Source organism: Eupeodes corollae, chromosome 3, assembly GCF_945859685.1.
Source record: "Eupeodes corollae chromosome 3, idEupCoro1.1, whole genome shotgun sequence".
Lineage (NCBI taxonomy): Eukaryota > Metazoa > Arthropoda > Insecta > Diptera > Syrphidae > Eupeodes > Eupeodes corollae.
This window is the reverse complement of record NC_079149.1, coordinates 39,378,767-39,394,199: the sequence shown is the minus strand read 5'-3', so window position 1 is coordinate 39,394,199 and position 15,433 is coordinate 39,378,767. Positions and strand designations below refer to the sequence as shown.

At 37.8% G+C, this 15,433-nt stretch overlaps 1 protein-coding gene across 1 annotated transcript in view; it reads right to left on the bottom strand.

Moving 5' to 3' along the window:
• Nucleotides 1–15,433, bottom strand: part of LOC129952469 (uncharacterized) — a 181,671-nt gene that overhangs the window by 81,340 nt on the left and 84,898 nt on the right. The window contains exons 3-5 of the mRNA XM_056065061.1: nt 12,888–13,073; nt 3,746–4,902; nt 3,134–3,269 (exon numbers count right to left, since the gene is read on the bottom strand). Coding sequence (XP_055921036.1) covers nt 3,134–3,269; nt 3,746–4,902; nt 12,888–13,073 — 1,479 coding nt within the window. The remainder of the gene's footprint in view (nt 1–3,133; nt 3,270–3,745; nt 4,903–12,887; nt 13,074–15,433) is intronic.

Genomic DNA, 15,433 nt, shown 5'->3' with positions numbered 1-15,433 from the left:
CAACAAAATAATTCCGGATAAACAGTTCGGGTTCAAGGCGGGTCATGACACAATTCATGCTGCGTCTAAACTCGTTTCTGATATCCAATGGAATAAATCAAAACAACAATGTACAGATGCTGTTCTGGTTGATTTGGAAAAAGGCCTTTGACACTACCGTATGGTTAGAGAGTCTTTACCTAAAACTGAGCAGGCTTGGAATAAGCAAGCCATTGTTGTATATACTGTATGATATTCTTAACGGTAGAAAGTTTGTTGTCAAAAATGGCAATGTAACTTCTACCACAACATTCTCAATTAAAAATGGTCTTCAACAGGGAGCGGTGAGTTCGCCGATTCTCTTCAGCATATACAACAGCGATCTGATAGGTAGTCCTACAAAGGCAATTGCGGACGCCGACGATCTAATTGCGTACAGAACAGCCCGAAAGGTTGAGGTTATTAGAATTCCCTTGTAGCGTGATTTCGACAAGATTCAGCAATATTGCGACGACTGGAAACTGAAAATAAATGTCCAGAAGTCGGAGACAATTCTGTTCCGGACTCCGTTGGCTAGGGCCACGAAGGTTACGAGCAAGAATTGGCGCAAGATGATCATCGTTGATCTTCACTGGCAGCCATTAGCGAGCAAAAGTGTAGTGAAGTACCTCGGTATCTGGTTAGATCAGTATCTATATTTCTTGACCCCAGAGTGAAGGTAATTTGCTACATGGCCCTCATACGCCCGATGATCGTTTATGGTTGTCCTGTGTGGTTCAACGTTGCCCCTTCCCGGATGGAGAAGTTTCAGGTGTTCGAGCGGCAGTGTTTACGACGCTGTACCGGCTTATACCGAACAGGCGAATCTTCTTACGTACATTACTATTCCAACGAGGTCCTATAAAACGGGGCTCAAATCAACAGAATTGACAATTTCGTGATAAACTCGTTCGAGGTTACATTGCAAGAGTAATGTCTTCGACCAACAATTTAATTTTCAGGGCGTTCTATTTGGACGACGAGTATTTTGAGAGTGCACGCTTGAGCGGCTTCATTCAACCATAAGGAATTCCTCTTTTTAGATAGATGCGGTCTGATGCAGGATAGATTGGCAGTTCCGCTAATCTACCACGTTAGATGACGAACCGTGGATAGGCGACTTCTGTACAATCGGGACGTCATGGCACAAGGCGGAGCAGAACTCCTTCGGTTTAGTAGGGCTGTGTCCGAACGGAACCGAACTGAAAGGGTGAAGCAGGAGAACCAGTTTTGGTAGCTTCCGCACTTGATAGTGGGTTGTCGGATGGATTTTTACGCCTTGACCGGCTTACGAATTCTTTAAAAGTAATTCTGGTCATGGAAAAAAGTGCTTTCTCAAATTAGCCGTTCAGATTTGGCTTAAAACTATAGGTCCCCTCCATCCCCAACAACATTACTCGCACATAAAAATGGTTGATAGTTGTAAGTCACTAAACCCTAGTTCTCCACGGACTGTTACGCCACCCAAATTATTTTTTTTACTTCGTTTCTTTTTCCCGTTTGGTAAAAACAATCGCTAATTATTTTCATTGTTTATAGCAAATCAAACAGTGGATAAGGAACCCGCTATTAGTTAACGCACTGAAATAAATCCGTTTAAGGGCTCCTGCACACTATTAATGAATATCGACTATTCGTAGGGCTATCAATGTTACGCACAACTAAAATTGACACATTGATGAGAATCAAACAATTTTTAAGTTTGACAGAAATATGATAGTGTGGTGGGTTAGGTGCATCGAATGTTAACTTCAACGAGATATTTACCTAGGTGCATTTTTAAAATGGTATTTATTGAGGCAAGGTGTCTGATTTCTTATAATGTTTACAGTCTTTTTGAGTCAGTTTATAAATTCAAGCGGAGAACATGAGTGTTTAATGCAAAATCATCGTCAATGTTAATTCAAGTGTGGTGAATAAGTTTCATTAATGGTACTTCACAGAAAAAGGCGTCTATAATACTTGGCAATATTAATTGGTCGTGTTCATAACTTATTTAATATTTAACGTAATTTGCCATTTTGGTTGTCGTTGTTTATACCAATCAGTTGTTGGTATTTTTGTGTTGGATGTCTTATAATTTATTTCAATCATTCATAAGTTTGGTCTAGGCCGAAATAAAATAAGATTATGACAAATTCGTATAAAAGTGAAGTTTTTCACCTAACACATCAACCAGTTTTTAACAGTGCGTAAAAAAAAAAACAATTATACCAATTAAATGGTATTTTGTTCAGATAACATTTATAATTTTAATCTTTGGTATTAAAATTAAAACTGACAACATTTATTGACTCTAAACACTGCTGCTTCCAATTATCATCTTTCTCGAAGTTATTTCGATTAGGAAACATTTTTGACTTTCGGTTCACCACTGGTATAAAAAAGCAAATTACTGTTTTCATTGGGAATTTTGATGGTAAAAATAAACTCATCTCACATTCGAATGAAGGTTTTTTCTTTGCAATGTTTTCCTTCAAACTTATAAATATTAATACATAGACATGCTGTTTAAAACATAGTTATTATTTTCAGTAGTAAGATACAAATTGATATCATATCTCTGTGCTGTGCAATGACTTAAAAATATTGTAAACAATGTAACTTTTTCTTTGCCAATAAAATATCTATCTATCTATCTATCTCACAGTGTGAACTAGTTATTTGTTACTTAAATGAAACAAAGACAAATATATGAACATTTTGTATTCATTATTTTCCACTATAGTATAAACTGGTCTAATGTACTGTGCACACACCCTTAAACTCTTTGACACTGATTTGCACATCAGAAAGTGTCCATGAATAGATTTTCTATAATTGATCCTCTGTCTTACTGTCACATCACATGAAGCGGAAGCATTTCGCATTTCAAAGCAAATATTTATCTAACGAAGGCATCACCAAAGGAGGCAATGACATTTCTTAGTTTCAAGTTCTATAGCCATAAAGTCTTTTAAACAAACTGAATATAAGTGAGTAAGTACCTTAACCAATGCTTGAACTTAAAAAGGTCATATGTACATAAACAATCGTTCTTTTCGTCAAAATATGTAAATTTTTGTTCTTTTCCACTATAATAGCAACTATATGCTTAGAAGTTCTAGGTACTTACTTTGGCAATGTCCACGATAGGCAACGACCAGAGCTGAATTATCTGTCCGGCAGGCACGTTTCTTCAGCTGACACTCGGTGTTGTAAGTTCGTCCATCGCTGCCACATACCGGATGAGTATAACGACCTTCGTCTGTCTATTATCCAATCTCCCCCCGCCCAAAACAAACGCACATTGCAATGACCATAAATTCCAATTCCAAGAGAGATGGATCGTTTGCAGAAGTCGAAGTTGGAGACGAAGTTGAAGTTGAAGTCGAAGAAGAAGACGAAGAAGATTGGTTTCAAATCCAAAAGGTAAGTGAAGTTCAGGATGCACATGCAAATTAGATAAAGAGGGAAAGCCTGCAAGTTAGATGCGCACGCGCAACATACCACGAGACGGTCTCTAATCAAATGGATAAATGAGCTAGTTAGGCATTGAACGCGCACTGTGACCACGAGCTACAAGCCACGAACCACGACACGAGCCATAAGCCATGAGCAATGCGATGGTTTTGGTTTTAGTTTTAGATAGATGTATGGACTGGACATAAATAACGAGTCACAGTCGAGCGTCCATTGCATAACTAACGTGCCAAGCCAACTACACTTCTTCTAATCTAGAACTTACCGACAGCTCCTGATGCGGATACGGGAAGCCATTGCTGAAGAATCCATTGTGGATTTTATCATCGAATGTGAGATCATCAGCGTTATCCTGATGCCCGAGGTGAAGATCTATGTTCTTGTTGTTCTTATTGTTATTGGATGGATGAAGCGTAAGCGCAGGCATCGTTTTCCTATGCTTGAATCTTTTATCCAGCCCAGCTGCTGATGACGAAGAGAATGCTGCACCAGCGAATCCATCGTAAGATGGTGGACGATGGCGAAGCCTATCAGCTATTTTCATTTCGTTACGGTACCTGCTGTCTGTTGCTGTGGTAGTCGTAGTCGTCACCGTGGCTGTGCCATTGTGGAAGGAGTTATGCGTTGCTCCATTTTGATCGCTGATTTTGCGTTTCGGTTTGGCATGCTTCTTGAAATGATGCCTGCCATCCTGATGATGGGTGTCTGAGGCTAGGCCAAGTCCTCCATCGACCATGCTGGAACTAGTTCGGATTCTTAATGAATTGCTCTCGGGCAAGTCATTATCGCGCTCCGTACTGGGACGTTCGACTAAATCATCGGCTGTTATAATCAGTTGATCACCTTTGGTTCGGTCAGCCACGTTAGCATGACGGCGTTGGGATTGCGAATGCGAATGCGATTTGGACACCTTTGGTGATGTGTGATGCTCTTGCCTTTGTTGCTCCTCCCTGTCCCTATGATGTTTGTGATGGTGGTGATGGAGTCGATGCTGATGCTTTTTGGTTGGGGTTGATGTGATAGGACTTGTTGATATAATGGGTATTCTTTGGTTTTTTCTTCGGCTATTCAATTGGGAGATGTGATCTCCTGGACTTGTCAGTTCCATGGCGGTTACGGCCGCAGTGGAGGTGAAGGACGAGGACGGATTGCTATTATTAATTTCACTACTTAAACTACGTATATCTCTAATGGTTATTGGACTATGAAAATTAACTAATGAAACGTGCTCCTTGCTGCGACTGATGTCGATGACATGTGGTGGCTTCAAGGAGCCGTTCTGTTGGTGTAATTGCTGTTTGCGCTTGTGTGAGTGTTTGTGCTTTTTGCCAGAACCACATTGCGGTGAACAGACGCATTTTGGTCGACCTTTGCGTTTGACACAGCGTTTGTTAGGACCACAATTAACGTCTTTGCAGCTTTCTAGATAAAATATAAATTGAAAGAAAGAATGAGAAACATTAAAAAAGAACAACTTTCAAAATATTAAATTTATAGATAACAGTCACAAGAAGTCGTAAAACGTAGAGATTTTTGGGAAAATTAATGTTTTTTTTATAGAGGTTAGTTTTAAAACAATTTTTGAATTTTTAAGACCGTAACATACCTCTTAACTTAATTGTAAAAATATCTAAATAAATTGTATTAACTTGGAAGCACTTGAGAGAATAATTAACAAATAAGGTAAACTGCATCGTAGGAAGTTTTGGAAATTTGAATGTTGATATTTAAGAAGTAATTTCTAGTTAAAAGTTGGGTTATGAGTCACGCAAACGACTGGACGCTAGGGTAGTGGTTTAAAACAGCTGATAAAAGACCGACTATAGCCCTACATTGCAAACTAAGACACTCAAGTTTTGATACCCAACGTGCTATCAACAAATAAGAAAACAAAATTTAACAACTATACTTCCAAAGTAATAAAATCAGTAGCCACATTTTTTATATTAAACTAGGAGCCCTTGATTTTTAACTCTTTTTTATTTTATGGCTCAGACCATACCTGGAGTTGTTTTTGGATTCACAACTTCCGATATTTATATGCAAACTCAGGAGTTCCTCAAGGAAGCCACCTGGGTCCTATAATATTTGCCTTAACTACCAACTACGTTACGTCGTCTACGTCTCTATTTACGCTGATGAAAATAATTAAGGTTATTTCTACTTCATCTGATTCTATCTTACTCCAAAGTGATCTTGACTCATTTCCGCGAAAAAATGCTTAGAACTTTATGTTGCGGAATTCTTAACATTGACATTAATTCAGTTTATTCTATTAGATGCCTAGGATTTAAGATTTCGAGTGCATTTTGAAAGGCCGTTTTATCAAACATAGTCCTAAAGAATTCTCGAACCCGTATGTCACTTAATCCCTATGCACTCTCTTTGTTAGACCAATCCTTGAATACTGAAGTAAAACCTTCTCTCCCCTCAGAACTCTTAAAGAATTGAATATAAAACGCAGATATTTGATTTGCTCTCTGGGCGTTCTTCTGGAAGGGGGTTTAATCTTTTCATACCACCTTGAATTAAAGCGTAGCGGTTGAAAAATTCATTTGACCAATGTTTAAAAAACCTGAGCGATAAGTTGGCTTTTAATGTAATATCATCTATATGATCACGGAAGTTTAGTTCTCGGTCGCGAACAACCTCAATAGAGGGAATGGTTTGGGTTAAAAAGAAAGTATTGATAGTGTAAAGTTCTTACTCGCTTCCGAGAAAGTAATTGAGCTGTTTTTTAACACCAGCCTAAGAAACTGTCGATACCTTGTTGAATAAGGTAAGAACTATGCATTGACATCATTATCATGTGTCATCATCGTACAGTGAGGTATGGGAATAATTAGAAATCAACTCTATATGATTAATGATGATGATAAAAAGCAGAGGACCTAAGTGGCAACCTTGTGGTACACCGGGTTAGCAAATAAGAGTTAAAGAGAGTGAAAACTATAAACGCGGCTTTTTAGGTAGGAAGAAATCCATCGTAAAAAAGGTAAAATTTTGGCTCTAAATGAAAAGAATTTGTGCACCAGAGCAAATTCGGGAATTAGCAGAAGTCGTCGGGTTATTGCTAATTTTTCAAAAAATCCAGAAAGTTATGGTATTGTGACACAATCAGAAGTCAGTAAGTTGCGTAAGAGTGTCAAAAACAACGGTTTGGAGAGTTATTCAGCGAAACCCAAACTTGTGTCGGTCTAAAATGAATAGGGCATCACGTCTTTTACAGCGTCACAAGGTCGCTAGGCTGCAGTTCACCAAGAATAATATGGACACTAATTGGACATCTTTATATGTATTTGAACTAAAAGTTGTTATTGAATCTTTATTTACCTACATATGATGTTTAAAGGTTATATTTTCTGATGAGAAAAAATGGAATTTAGATGGTCCTGATTGTGTGCACTCTTATTGGCTTGACTTACCGAAGGCACCAAAATATTTCCATAAGAGGAATTTTGGTGGCGGTTCGGTGATGATGTGGGGTGCTTTCTCATCAAAGGGGTGTCCAGAAATGCAATTCACTTCATCGAAAATGAACAGTAGAGATTATATTCAAGTTCTTCGACGCAGTTTGGAACTTTTTTTGGCAGATAACCATGAATAAATTTTGTTATTTTCGTATTACTTAGGAATAAAAATACACTTGTTTCGTTTTTGATATTATTTTATTGTTTCAATTAACTGCCTTGACCATAACTTTTATTGCCTATCATTTTTTTTTAATTTTGTATAAACGACACAAAAATTCATGATTTTTAAAGTGGGTTATAAATATGAATCGCACTGTACCATGGAGGAGATGAGGACATTATTTTACGACACTATAAGGGCACACATAGACGGAATTCTTGTTAACATCTCTGGCCCTGAGTTGAGTTGGAATAAACATTCACAAGTATTGAAACGTGTTTTTTATTTCTTTCCAATAATATTTTCATTGGTCCTTCGAGCTGGATTAATAGTTAGTAATTGAACCAATAAGAAAAAATAGTTTGTATTTTGAGTTTACCAAGAAGGTATAGAAATTCAAACTAAAATAAAAAGCCTTGGTCACAAACTAAGCAGGGTTGGTATTTTGTGCACAGTAATTGAGCTCAGCCAACATAAAAATAAGACTTAGAAAATTCTTAACAATACAAAATGATTTTCGATTGTTCTTAAGTTTTCCCCCACCAGTGGTAAAAGACTAAGAAACGAAATAATCATTAATTAAAACAGTGTTGTCAGAACTAAATACTGACAAGCGTAAACGTGGCTAAGCAACTTTTGCGAAAAAAAACTCTAAGAATAAAAATAACATACGTTGATCAATGAGTTGTGAGTCGAGGCACAGCTAGGTCAACCTGGCGACCAACACAAAAATACTTCCAACGAAAATATATAAAAGTTCCTTGGGTTGAAACAAAATCAAAATGGCTTTAGAAAAGATTGCGGCAGAAATCAGAGACCTTCATATAAACCGATTAAAAAGAATAATAAATATCCTTAGAAGGAAAATCGGCGACTTTGGAGTATTGTAGATTTTGTTTGAAGAAATGGAAAATCTCTATACCAAAAAACTCTTCAAATATAACAGGATAGAAGTATTCCGAAGAGCTTCCCAAACTTAAATATTGTTTGAAGAATGAAGAGTTGAAAATTGTGCACACAGCACACAGATAACATAAATATCAATCTTGAAGACACGAACACAAGAACAGGCACCCCATGTCAAAAGTATAATCTTCTACACCAGGCAGTTATACGGAAACAAAGTCCCACTGCAAATCTTCGTGTAATTTCCGACGCTTCTGCTAATTCAATAAGGGCACAATTTCCAATAGATTGATAAAAATAGAACTTAAGTTACAACGTGATATCTCTGTCATAATTTTGAAATGGAGGCTTTGGAAATACCGTCGCAAGGAATTTTTTTCTCAACTCAGGCTGTACAGCTAGGTACGAAGGCAGTTCCTGTTTGATTAAACTTTATCCAAGCTTTGTTCCTTTTGTTTTTTAAGTTTTGAACGTGAGAATCAAACCATGGTGGAACACTCAAGTTATTTCGAGTCTTTTTATGTATAATAGTAATTTTGACAGGAGAAGAAATTACAACTGCATCAGAGCGTACTCTGACAGATCTTAGTAGACAAGAAGATAACCAATTGGATCACTATAACGAATAGCTATAATTTCTTGAAAAGTCGACGTCCAACCAATGAAAATAACTCCGAAATGTTTTTGTATTACGTGTGCAAAATATGAGTTTTTTCGTAACTAAGGCGCCTGTTACAGGTATCAAGGGTTTTTAATCATTGAATATTTTATTTGAAGATTTTAAAGAAGAAGTTGATGAGCTGTAGTTTTTTTCTAAAAAAATACATCAGAACATTGCATATTTAATTGTTCAATGATGAAATTAGTTTCAATGAATATCTGATTGTTGATTTCTCATAGACGTTTCACTGAAAGCGTTCCATTTTCTTTGTATGCATATCTGTCAGTTGAACTTTCAAAGATCAACTCTAACCTTAAGGTGCCAGTTATATCTATCATTGGTTTTCATAATAGAAAACAAACATTGCGATGTGTTTTTCCCTTCCCCTAAAATTGTCTGCAGTGAAGTTTAAGGGTGTACACTTGTACAGTCTTAATTGAATTGCGAGCTATAGGATTCTGCTTCTCAATCTTGGTTGAAAATGCCGAGGTTCCTAATTTCCTGAACGCTTTCCTCAAGTTATTAACCTGGGCCGGTTTGGGCTGGAGGACTTTATTCGCGAACTCTCAAAAACTTTTCGTTTACTTTTTAGACCAATTGGATTGGACGGATAAGAACTGAACTCGTCCATTAAGCCAAAGGTTGGTGTTTAAATCACCAATGTGAAAGAGACCACAAATGTTTGACTGGTTTTTGAAATCGGCATGCACCCCAGCGAAAAAAGGCGGGCGTCGCAGTTAGACCGAAAGAGAAAACTAGATCATAATAAAAGGTCAGAGTAGGATGGCATACTTGTCGTGGCCTCTTGGATTAGGGAAGTTCGCCATGAATATGTCACTTTTTTTGGAGAAGCTAAGAAGAGTTTTTTTTTTTTTAAATAATAAGCGCACACTCAAAGGGATTAGTACCCTTATTATGTAGACACAGTGTGAGCACTAGGAAAGGGAGAGAGGGGTTGAAAGGAGGTGTCGGGGCACATTGGTTTTGAATTCCTGAATATTGCAATTGCTGGGAAAGACAGAGTGTGGCAAGGCATTCCACATTCGCATAGCACGGCTAAAGAACGAATTTTGTACTTGACAGTACGACCGAAGTTGGGCTCGAGGGTGTATTGATGAGCATTCCTAGAAGCGCAAGTATTATGGTTGAACTGTTTAAGGAGAGGAATGCAGCTTGCTATTTCTCTAGAGCATAAACCATTTAAATAACGGTAAAAGAGGGTGAGACAAGAAACATTTCGACGATGTTCAAGTGACGTAAATGATCTTATGATGGTAATATCACCAATCAATCTAAATGCTCTACGTTTAATACTATCCAATAGGCTTAAGTAAGTTGCAGGAGCACCAGCCCAGAGATGGGAGTTATACTCTAGCTTTGGACGTATGTAAGTCTTGTATATAACAGCCAGATCAGATGGGGGGAAAAACTTCTTGCATAGCCTTAAAAAACCCAAACATCTTGCGGCATTTTTGGCGACTTCGCGTATTTGATCGTTCCACAAAAGGTGGTTGGTGATACACACACCGAGAATATCGAGATGTTCAGTTTCCTCGATGCAAGTGCCATTTATGGATAATGGCAAGGGGGTATACTTCGCTTTAACGATACAAGACCGCATTGCGTTGTCGAAGCATTGAATTCCACGCGGTTTCTTATTCCCCATTGTACAACGCTGTTTAGGTCGGAATTTAATGAGCTTATCATATTTTGACGTTGCATTTCCACATCCGAAGAGGAGGGATGTGAATCTGAAAACGATTATGAAAAGCTAAGAGTACTATCGTCAGCGAAACAATGTATTGGATTAGATGTTGCAGACAGGAGATCATTAATAAAAATGAGAAAGAGTGTTGGAGATAAAACAGAGCCCTGGGGCACACCAGCATTTATTTTGTGGTTTTCAGACTTTAATCCATCCAATACAACTTCTATTGAACGTTTCGAAAGGTAATTACTTATCCAATGAAGAAGGGATTCATGAAAACCGAAAACACGCATTTTCGATAAGAGAGCCTGATGCCAAACCCTATCAAATGCTTTTGAAATATCTATAGTGCAATAATCTTCCTTTCTCCAAAACGATGTAAAGATTCGTTCCATTGTTCGGTGAGATGAACCATGAGATCACCAGTGGGCCTATTGCTACGAAAGTCGTTTTGTCGGTCATTAATAATATTCGAGATATTGCTTCAGCTGATAATTAATCAGCGTTTCCATGACCATGGAAAGGAGGGACGTAAGTGCAATCGGTCGGTAATTAGAGGTTGAGGAAGATTCGCCTTTCTTGGGAATAGGGTAGACAAATGCAGTTTTCCATCCGCTCGGAACGCGATCTGAGGAGTAGGACAGATGAAAAAGCTTACGCAGCGGTTTTGCCAGCGATGAAGAACACCTCTTCAGAACAATAGCGGGGATACCATCTGGACCAGCAGATTTATATATGTTAAGATCTTTTAGGACTCTCGCTACAGTACGAGTGCGAAAAAAGATTTGCTCCATAGAATCATTAACTCGCTTAAGTACAGGCGGAGTCATAACACTCACTGGCAGCGTTGAATTGGCGGCGAACTGCCTAGCAAAGAGATTTGCTTTCTCTAAAGAGCTAACAAATGGAGTGTCATTCACAACGAGCGTAAGAATCGAGGAAGAGGAAGAATTCCTCATATTTTTTACAATTGACCAAGCATTTTTACTGCCTTTGGGATATTGCAGTATTTTTTGCCGTAATTTTTGGTCATGTAAAAATTTGGAATATGGGCGTTGCAGGCTTACTTCTTGGCCCTAATAACCTATTTAGAGCTCGCATCAAACCATGCGTTTTCCTTAGGTCTGATGCTTTTAACCCTATTCGGGATAAAAAAACTTGTGATCATATCAGCGCTGGCGTCAACGTCACTATCGAGGAAGCATAGTGACCAGTTAGACCGTCCCAGTTGGCTTTCTCGTATTGGCAAACAGTTCTCTTAGGAGCTCTTTCTTTAACTGGAGAGTTTTCACACGATAAATTTGCTGAAATGACACAATGGTCAGATGTGCCTAGAGGAGATAGATCACTAATAGTGTACTTATTAGGGTCAGAAGTAAGAAACAAGTCAAGAGTGTTTTCTGTTCGACCTACCACGTCCGATATTCGAGTCTGCTCGTTGACCAGCTGAGTTAGGTGGTTTAACTCAGCGAAGATCTCAGCACACACTTCTTCTGGCGTTGACTGGCCCGAATGTTGAAGCCATGAAGAATTGTGTACATTGAAATCGCCCGTAACAACGATTTCAGTGAGAGGATAGGACGAAACAATTCTTTGGATGGAATCAGACAAAGCATCAAATTCACGAGAAGTTGACACTCTGTCTAGATTGGGGCTTCGATAAAGGAAGCAATAGTGAATGATTTGCTTATTCACGAAAAATTTAAACCTCATAAAATTGAAAAAGGAATTGGTGCAGAGACAATATTGTGGCAAAAACTGATAAGCGACATCAAGTCGAAAAAAAAGTAAAATTGGTGAAGAATTTTTAAATTATCGTGTTAGTTTTGTGTTGGATGATATCTAAATTAAAATTTGGAAAAAAACAAACAAAATTGTGAGGAAGGCCTTGTTAATAAGGAAGAGGCAGGATCGATTATCTTAAACCAAGGAAGATAAGTATAGTTTTTTTGGTGAGTCTGTCATTGGAATTGTGTGAAATTGGAACACAAATCAGTGGAACGATTTGTATTACTTTTAAACATTAAAGTATCAGCTGTTGAGAAAAATGAATTTCCGTCCGAAAAATAAAAAAAATAAATGCACAATTACACTTCTTATTCTTAAAAAAATCTTTGTGAGATTTCCGATCAACCAGTATATAATTTTCATTTCCAACCAAAGGGAAAGACCGTCAAATATCGTTTCAAACATTTTTCCGGATCGATTTCAATGATAGCTTTAACTGGTGCCTAAATGCTTGATTCCAATCGTAAAAATATTTATCAAATGTCAGAAATTTTCAATAAAATCTTTAACTATCTTGTAAAAAAATTTTCAATGATGTGTTTCAATGATTAAAACCAATAATAGCTTTTGCTGGCCCCAACTTTCATTACTTTCTAGAGCGCATATATTCCAATTTTATTTATTTTAACAAGACTTCATGTTATTTTTAGATTGTAGTTGTGTTAAGTTTCTTTACATTTTTTAATAAACACAATTAAAAAATGAACTTACCCAAGCATGGTACACACTCAGTTCCGCCACCTAGTGCCAATGCAAAAAAGTACTCAACATTGGATAGATTCTTTTCGGTGTAAGAGTACATTTGATTCTTGCCACAGCATTGGGCCTTTGTCATGTTCTTCGAGTACGCGCTTTGACACTTTCCATTATCCATGCGCTCCGTCCAGCATGTCCCGGCTGTGGAATTAAAAAAGATAAACATAAATTAACAAACACTTCGATTAAAATCCAGGTCAGCATAATTAAAGTAATCAATTAGTTCAAGTAGGTTCAACAATATGTGTTTTAAACAAAACAACAACAACAATAATACAAAAAGAACAAAAACTTCAGAGACACAAAACAAAAAAAAAACGCTCAAGAGTGACATAATTGCTATAGCAAGTCGCACGCGACTTAAAGTGAAAGGCCTTGTTGTGTTTCTTGTTATTGTTGTTGGCTGTGCCTTTAAAATATATATAGAGTGCTTATCGTCATTGTTGTTGTTGCTGTTGATGGTGTTGCACTTCTTGGTCTTATTCAGCAAAAGTGGCATGGAACTTCATGTCTACGACAGCGACAGCAACAACGACAACCAAAACGGCAACGTTGAGTACTTTTTTATAGACAAAAAGGTACTCGTACTTGGGCTTCTGGCTTTTGGCTTTTTGCTTCTGGCAGATAGCAAAGGCATTCTTAAGACAAATTGTTTTATGGTAGGAAATGTGAACGACGTGTTGCGTCGGAAACTATAGGTACAATACATAAACTCCAAGCCAACTGCAGATCTACTATACCTTACCTTATACCTTACCTTAACCGATCACAAGTCACAACACAGTATGCCGCACAATTTATGGGTTTTACGCTCCCGTGAACGCGTTTGGAATCGAAGACAAGGTCGCCTTCGCCTTGCAGCTTGAGTCTGCTATTCTATGGGCTTGAGATTGCGCCTGCGCCTGTAGTCTACATATATGTATCTCTATGTATATTGGCCATAATTGCACCGAGCACTGAACATGAATAAAGCGTCCGGACAATGCAATAAATTTATCTCGGTCTCGGCTACTGTGTGTTTCTTTGGTGGAACTTAAGTTGGTAGATTTTATATATGAGGGACTCTGTTCATTTATTTTTCGATTATCGTTTCTCTGTCTGTCTGTCAGCTTTGTGTCGGTTGGTTTGAGGTCCGATGGTGAGTGATTAAAAAAATCTAGGTCCCAACATGGCACAGATAGGTGATCTTTGAATGATTTTCATTTTACACTGCAATGACGGTTTTGCAATTAATGGTTATTTTGTTTGTTTGTAACCATTTTCCGTTAATATCTCGTGCCTATCTATTTACCTCTGCCAGGTTGGAGGTGGTGGTGTGGATTGCGCAAAAAGTGCAGGTTTGATGAATCATTTCAGTGCTTTGTTTAAAGGAAAGGTCGCATTCAGTGAATTAATAGAAGTTTTGTCTTGGAGGCATTTCTGAAATTTTTGATTTAAACCGAGGAACAGTAATGCTGCAATATTTGGGAATGGCTTAATTATGCGACCTCAGTGAAATTTTTGAAGGATTTTCCAACAAGAATTTTAAAAATTCGAGCAATAGCTTTTATAGAACCAGGGCCTAATCCCTTACAACTCTCCACCATTCTTGTTTGCAAGTAATGATGCAGGAATAGAGGGGACCTACGATTTGTATGCCAAATACAAATTTGAAAAATCACCTTTCATGGAAATAATTGCTCTTGGAGTATTTTTCAATTCCTCAAGAAGCTAGAATTGGACCTTAGACCTCTAGAAAGATAGTCTTACGAATTAACCATTACGTCACGGAAACTGTTTCCATATTGTTTATATATAATCTGTCAAAATAATTAGAAGTTTTTGGGATCCATTGAATAAAATATGGCAGTTAATGACTTTAGATACAACTTTTTACAACAAATCATATTTTCACGTTCCTATAATTTTTCCTTTCAAACGTTTTCTAGGATCTTTGATTTTTTGCCGAATTCTATCTAAATTCTAAAGAAGCATCTAACTCCTCAATTTCGTTAGCGCTTTAGAGAAAGCTAATATTTTTTCTAGGCTGTTTGCCGCCAATTCAACGTTGCCAGAGAGTGTTATGACTCCACCTGTACTTGAGCGAGTTAGTGATTTTATGGGACCAATCTTTTTTCGCACTCGTACTGTAGCTAGAGTCCTTAAAGAAGTTAACATGCATAAATCCGCTGTTCCAGATGGTATCCCCGCTATTGTTCTGAAGAGGTGTTCTTTAACGCTAGCAGAACAACTGTGTATGGTTTTTCATCTGTCCTACTTCAGGTCTCTTTCCGAGCGGATGGAAAACCGCATTTGTCCAGCCTATTCCCAAAAGGCGAATCTTTCTCACCGTCTAATTACCGACCGATTGCACTTACGTCCCTTCTTTCCAAGGTCATGGAAACGCTGAATAATTATGAGCTCAAAAAATATCTTGAAGAAGCTTCTTAATGACCGTTAGTACGGCTTTCGCAGCAATAGGTCCACTGGTGATCTCATGGTTCATCTCACCGAACAATTGA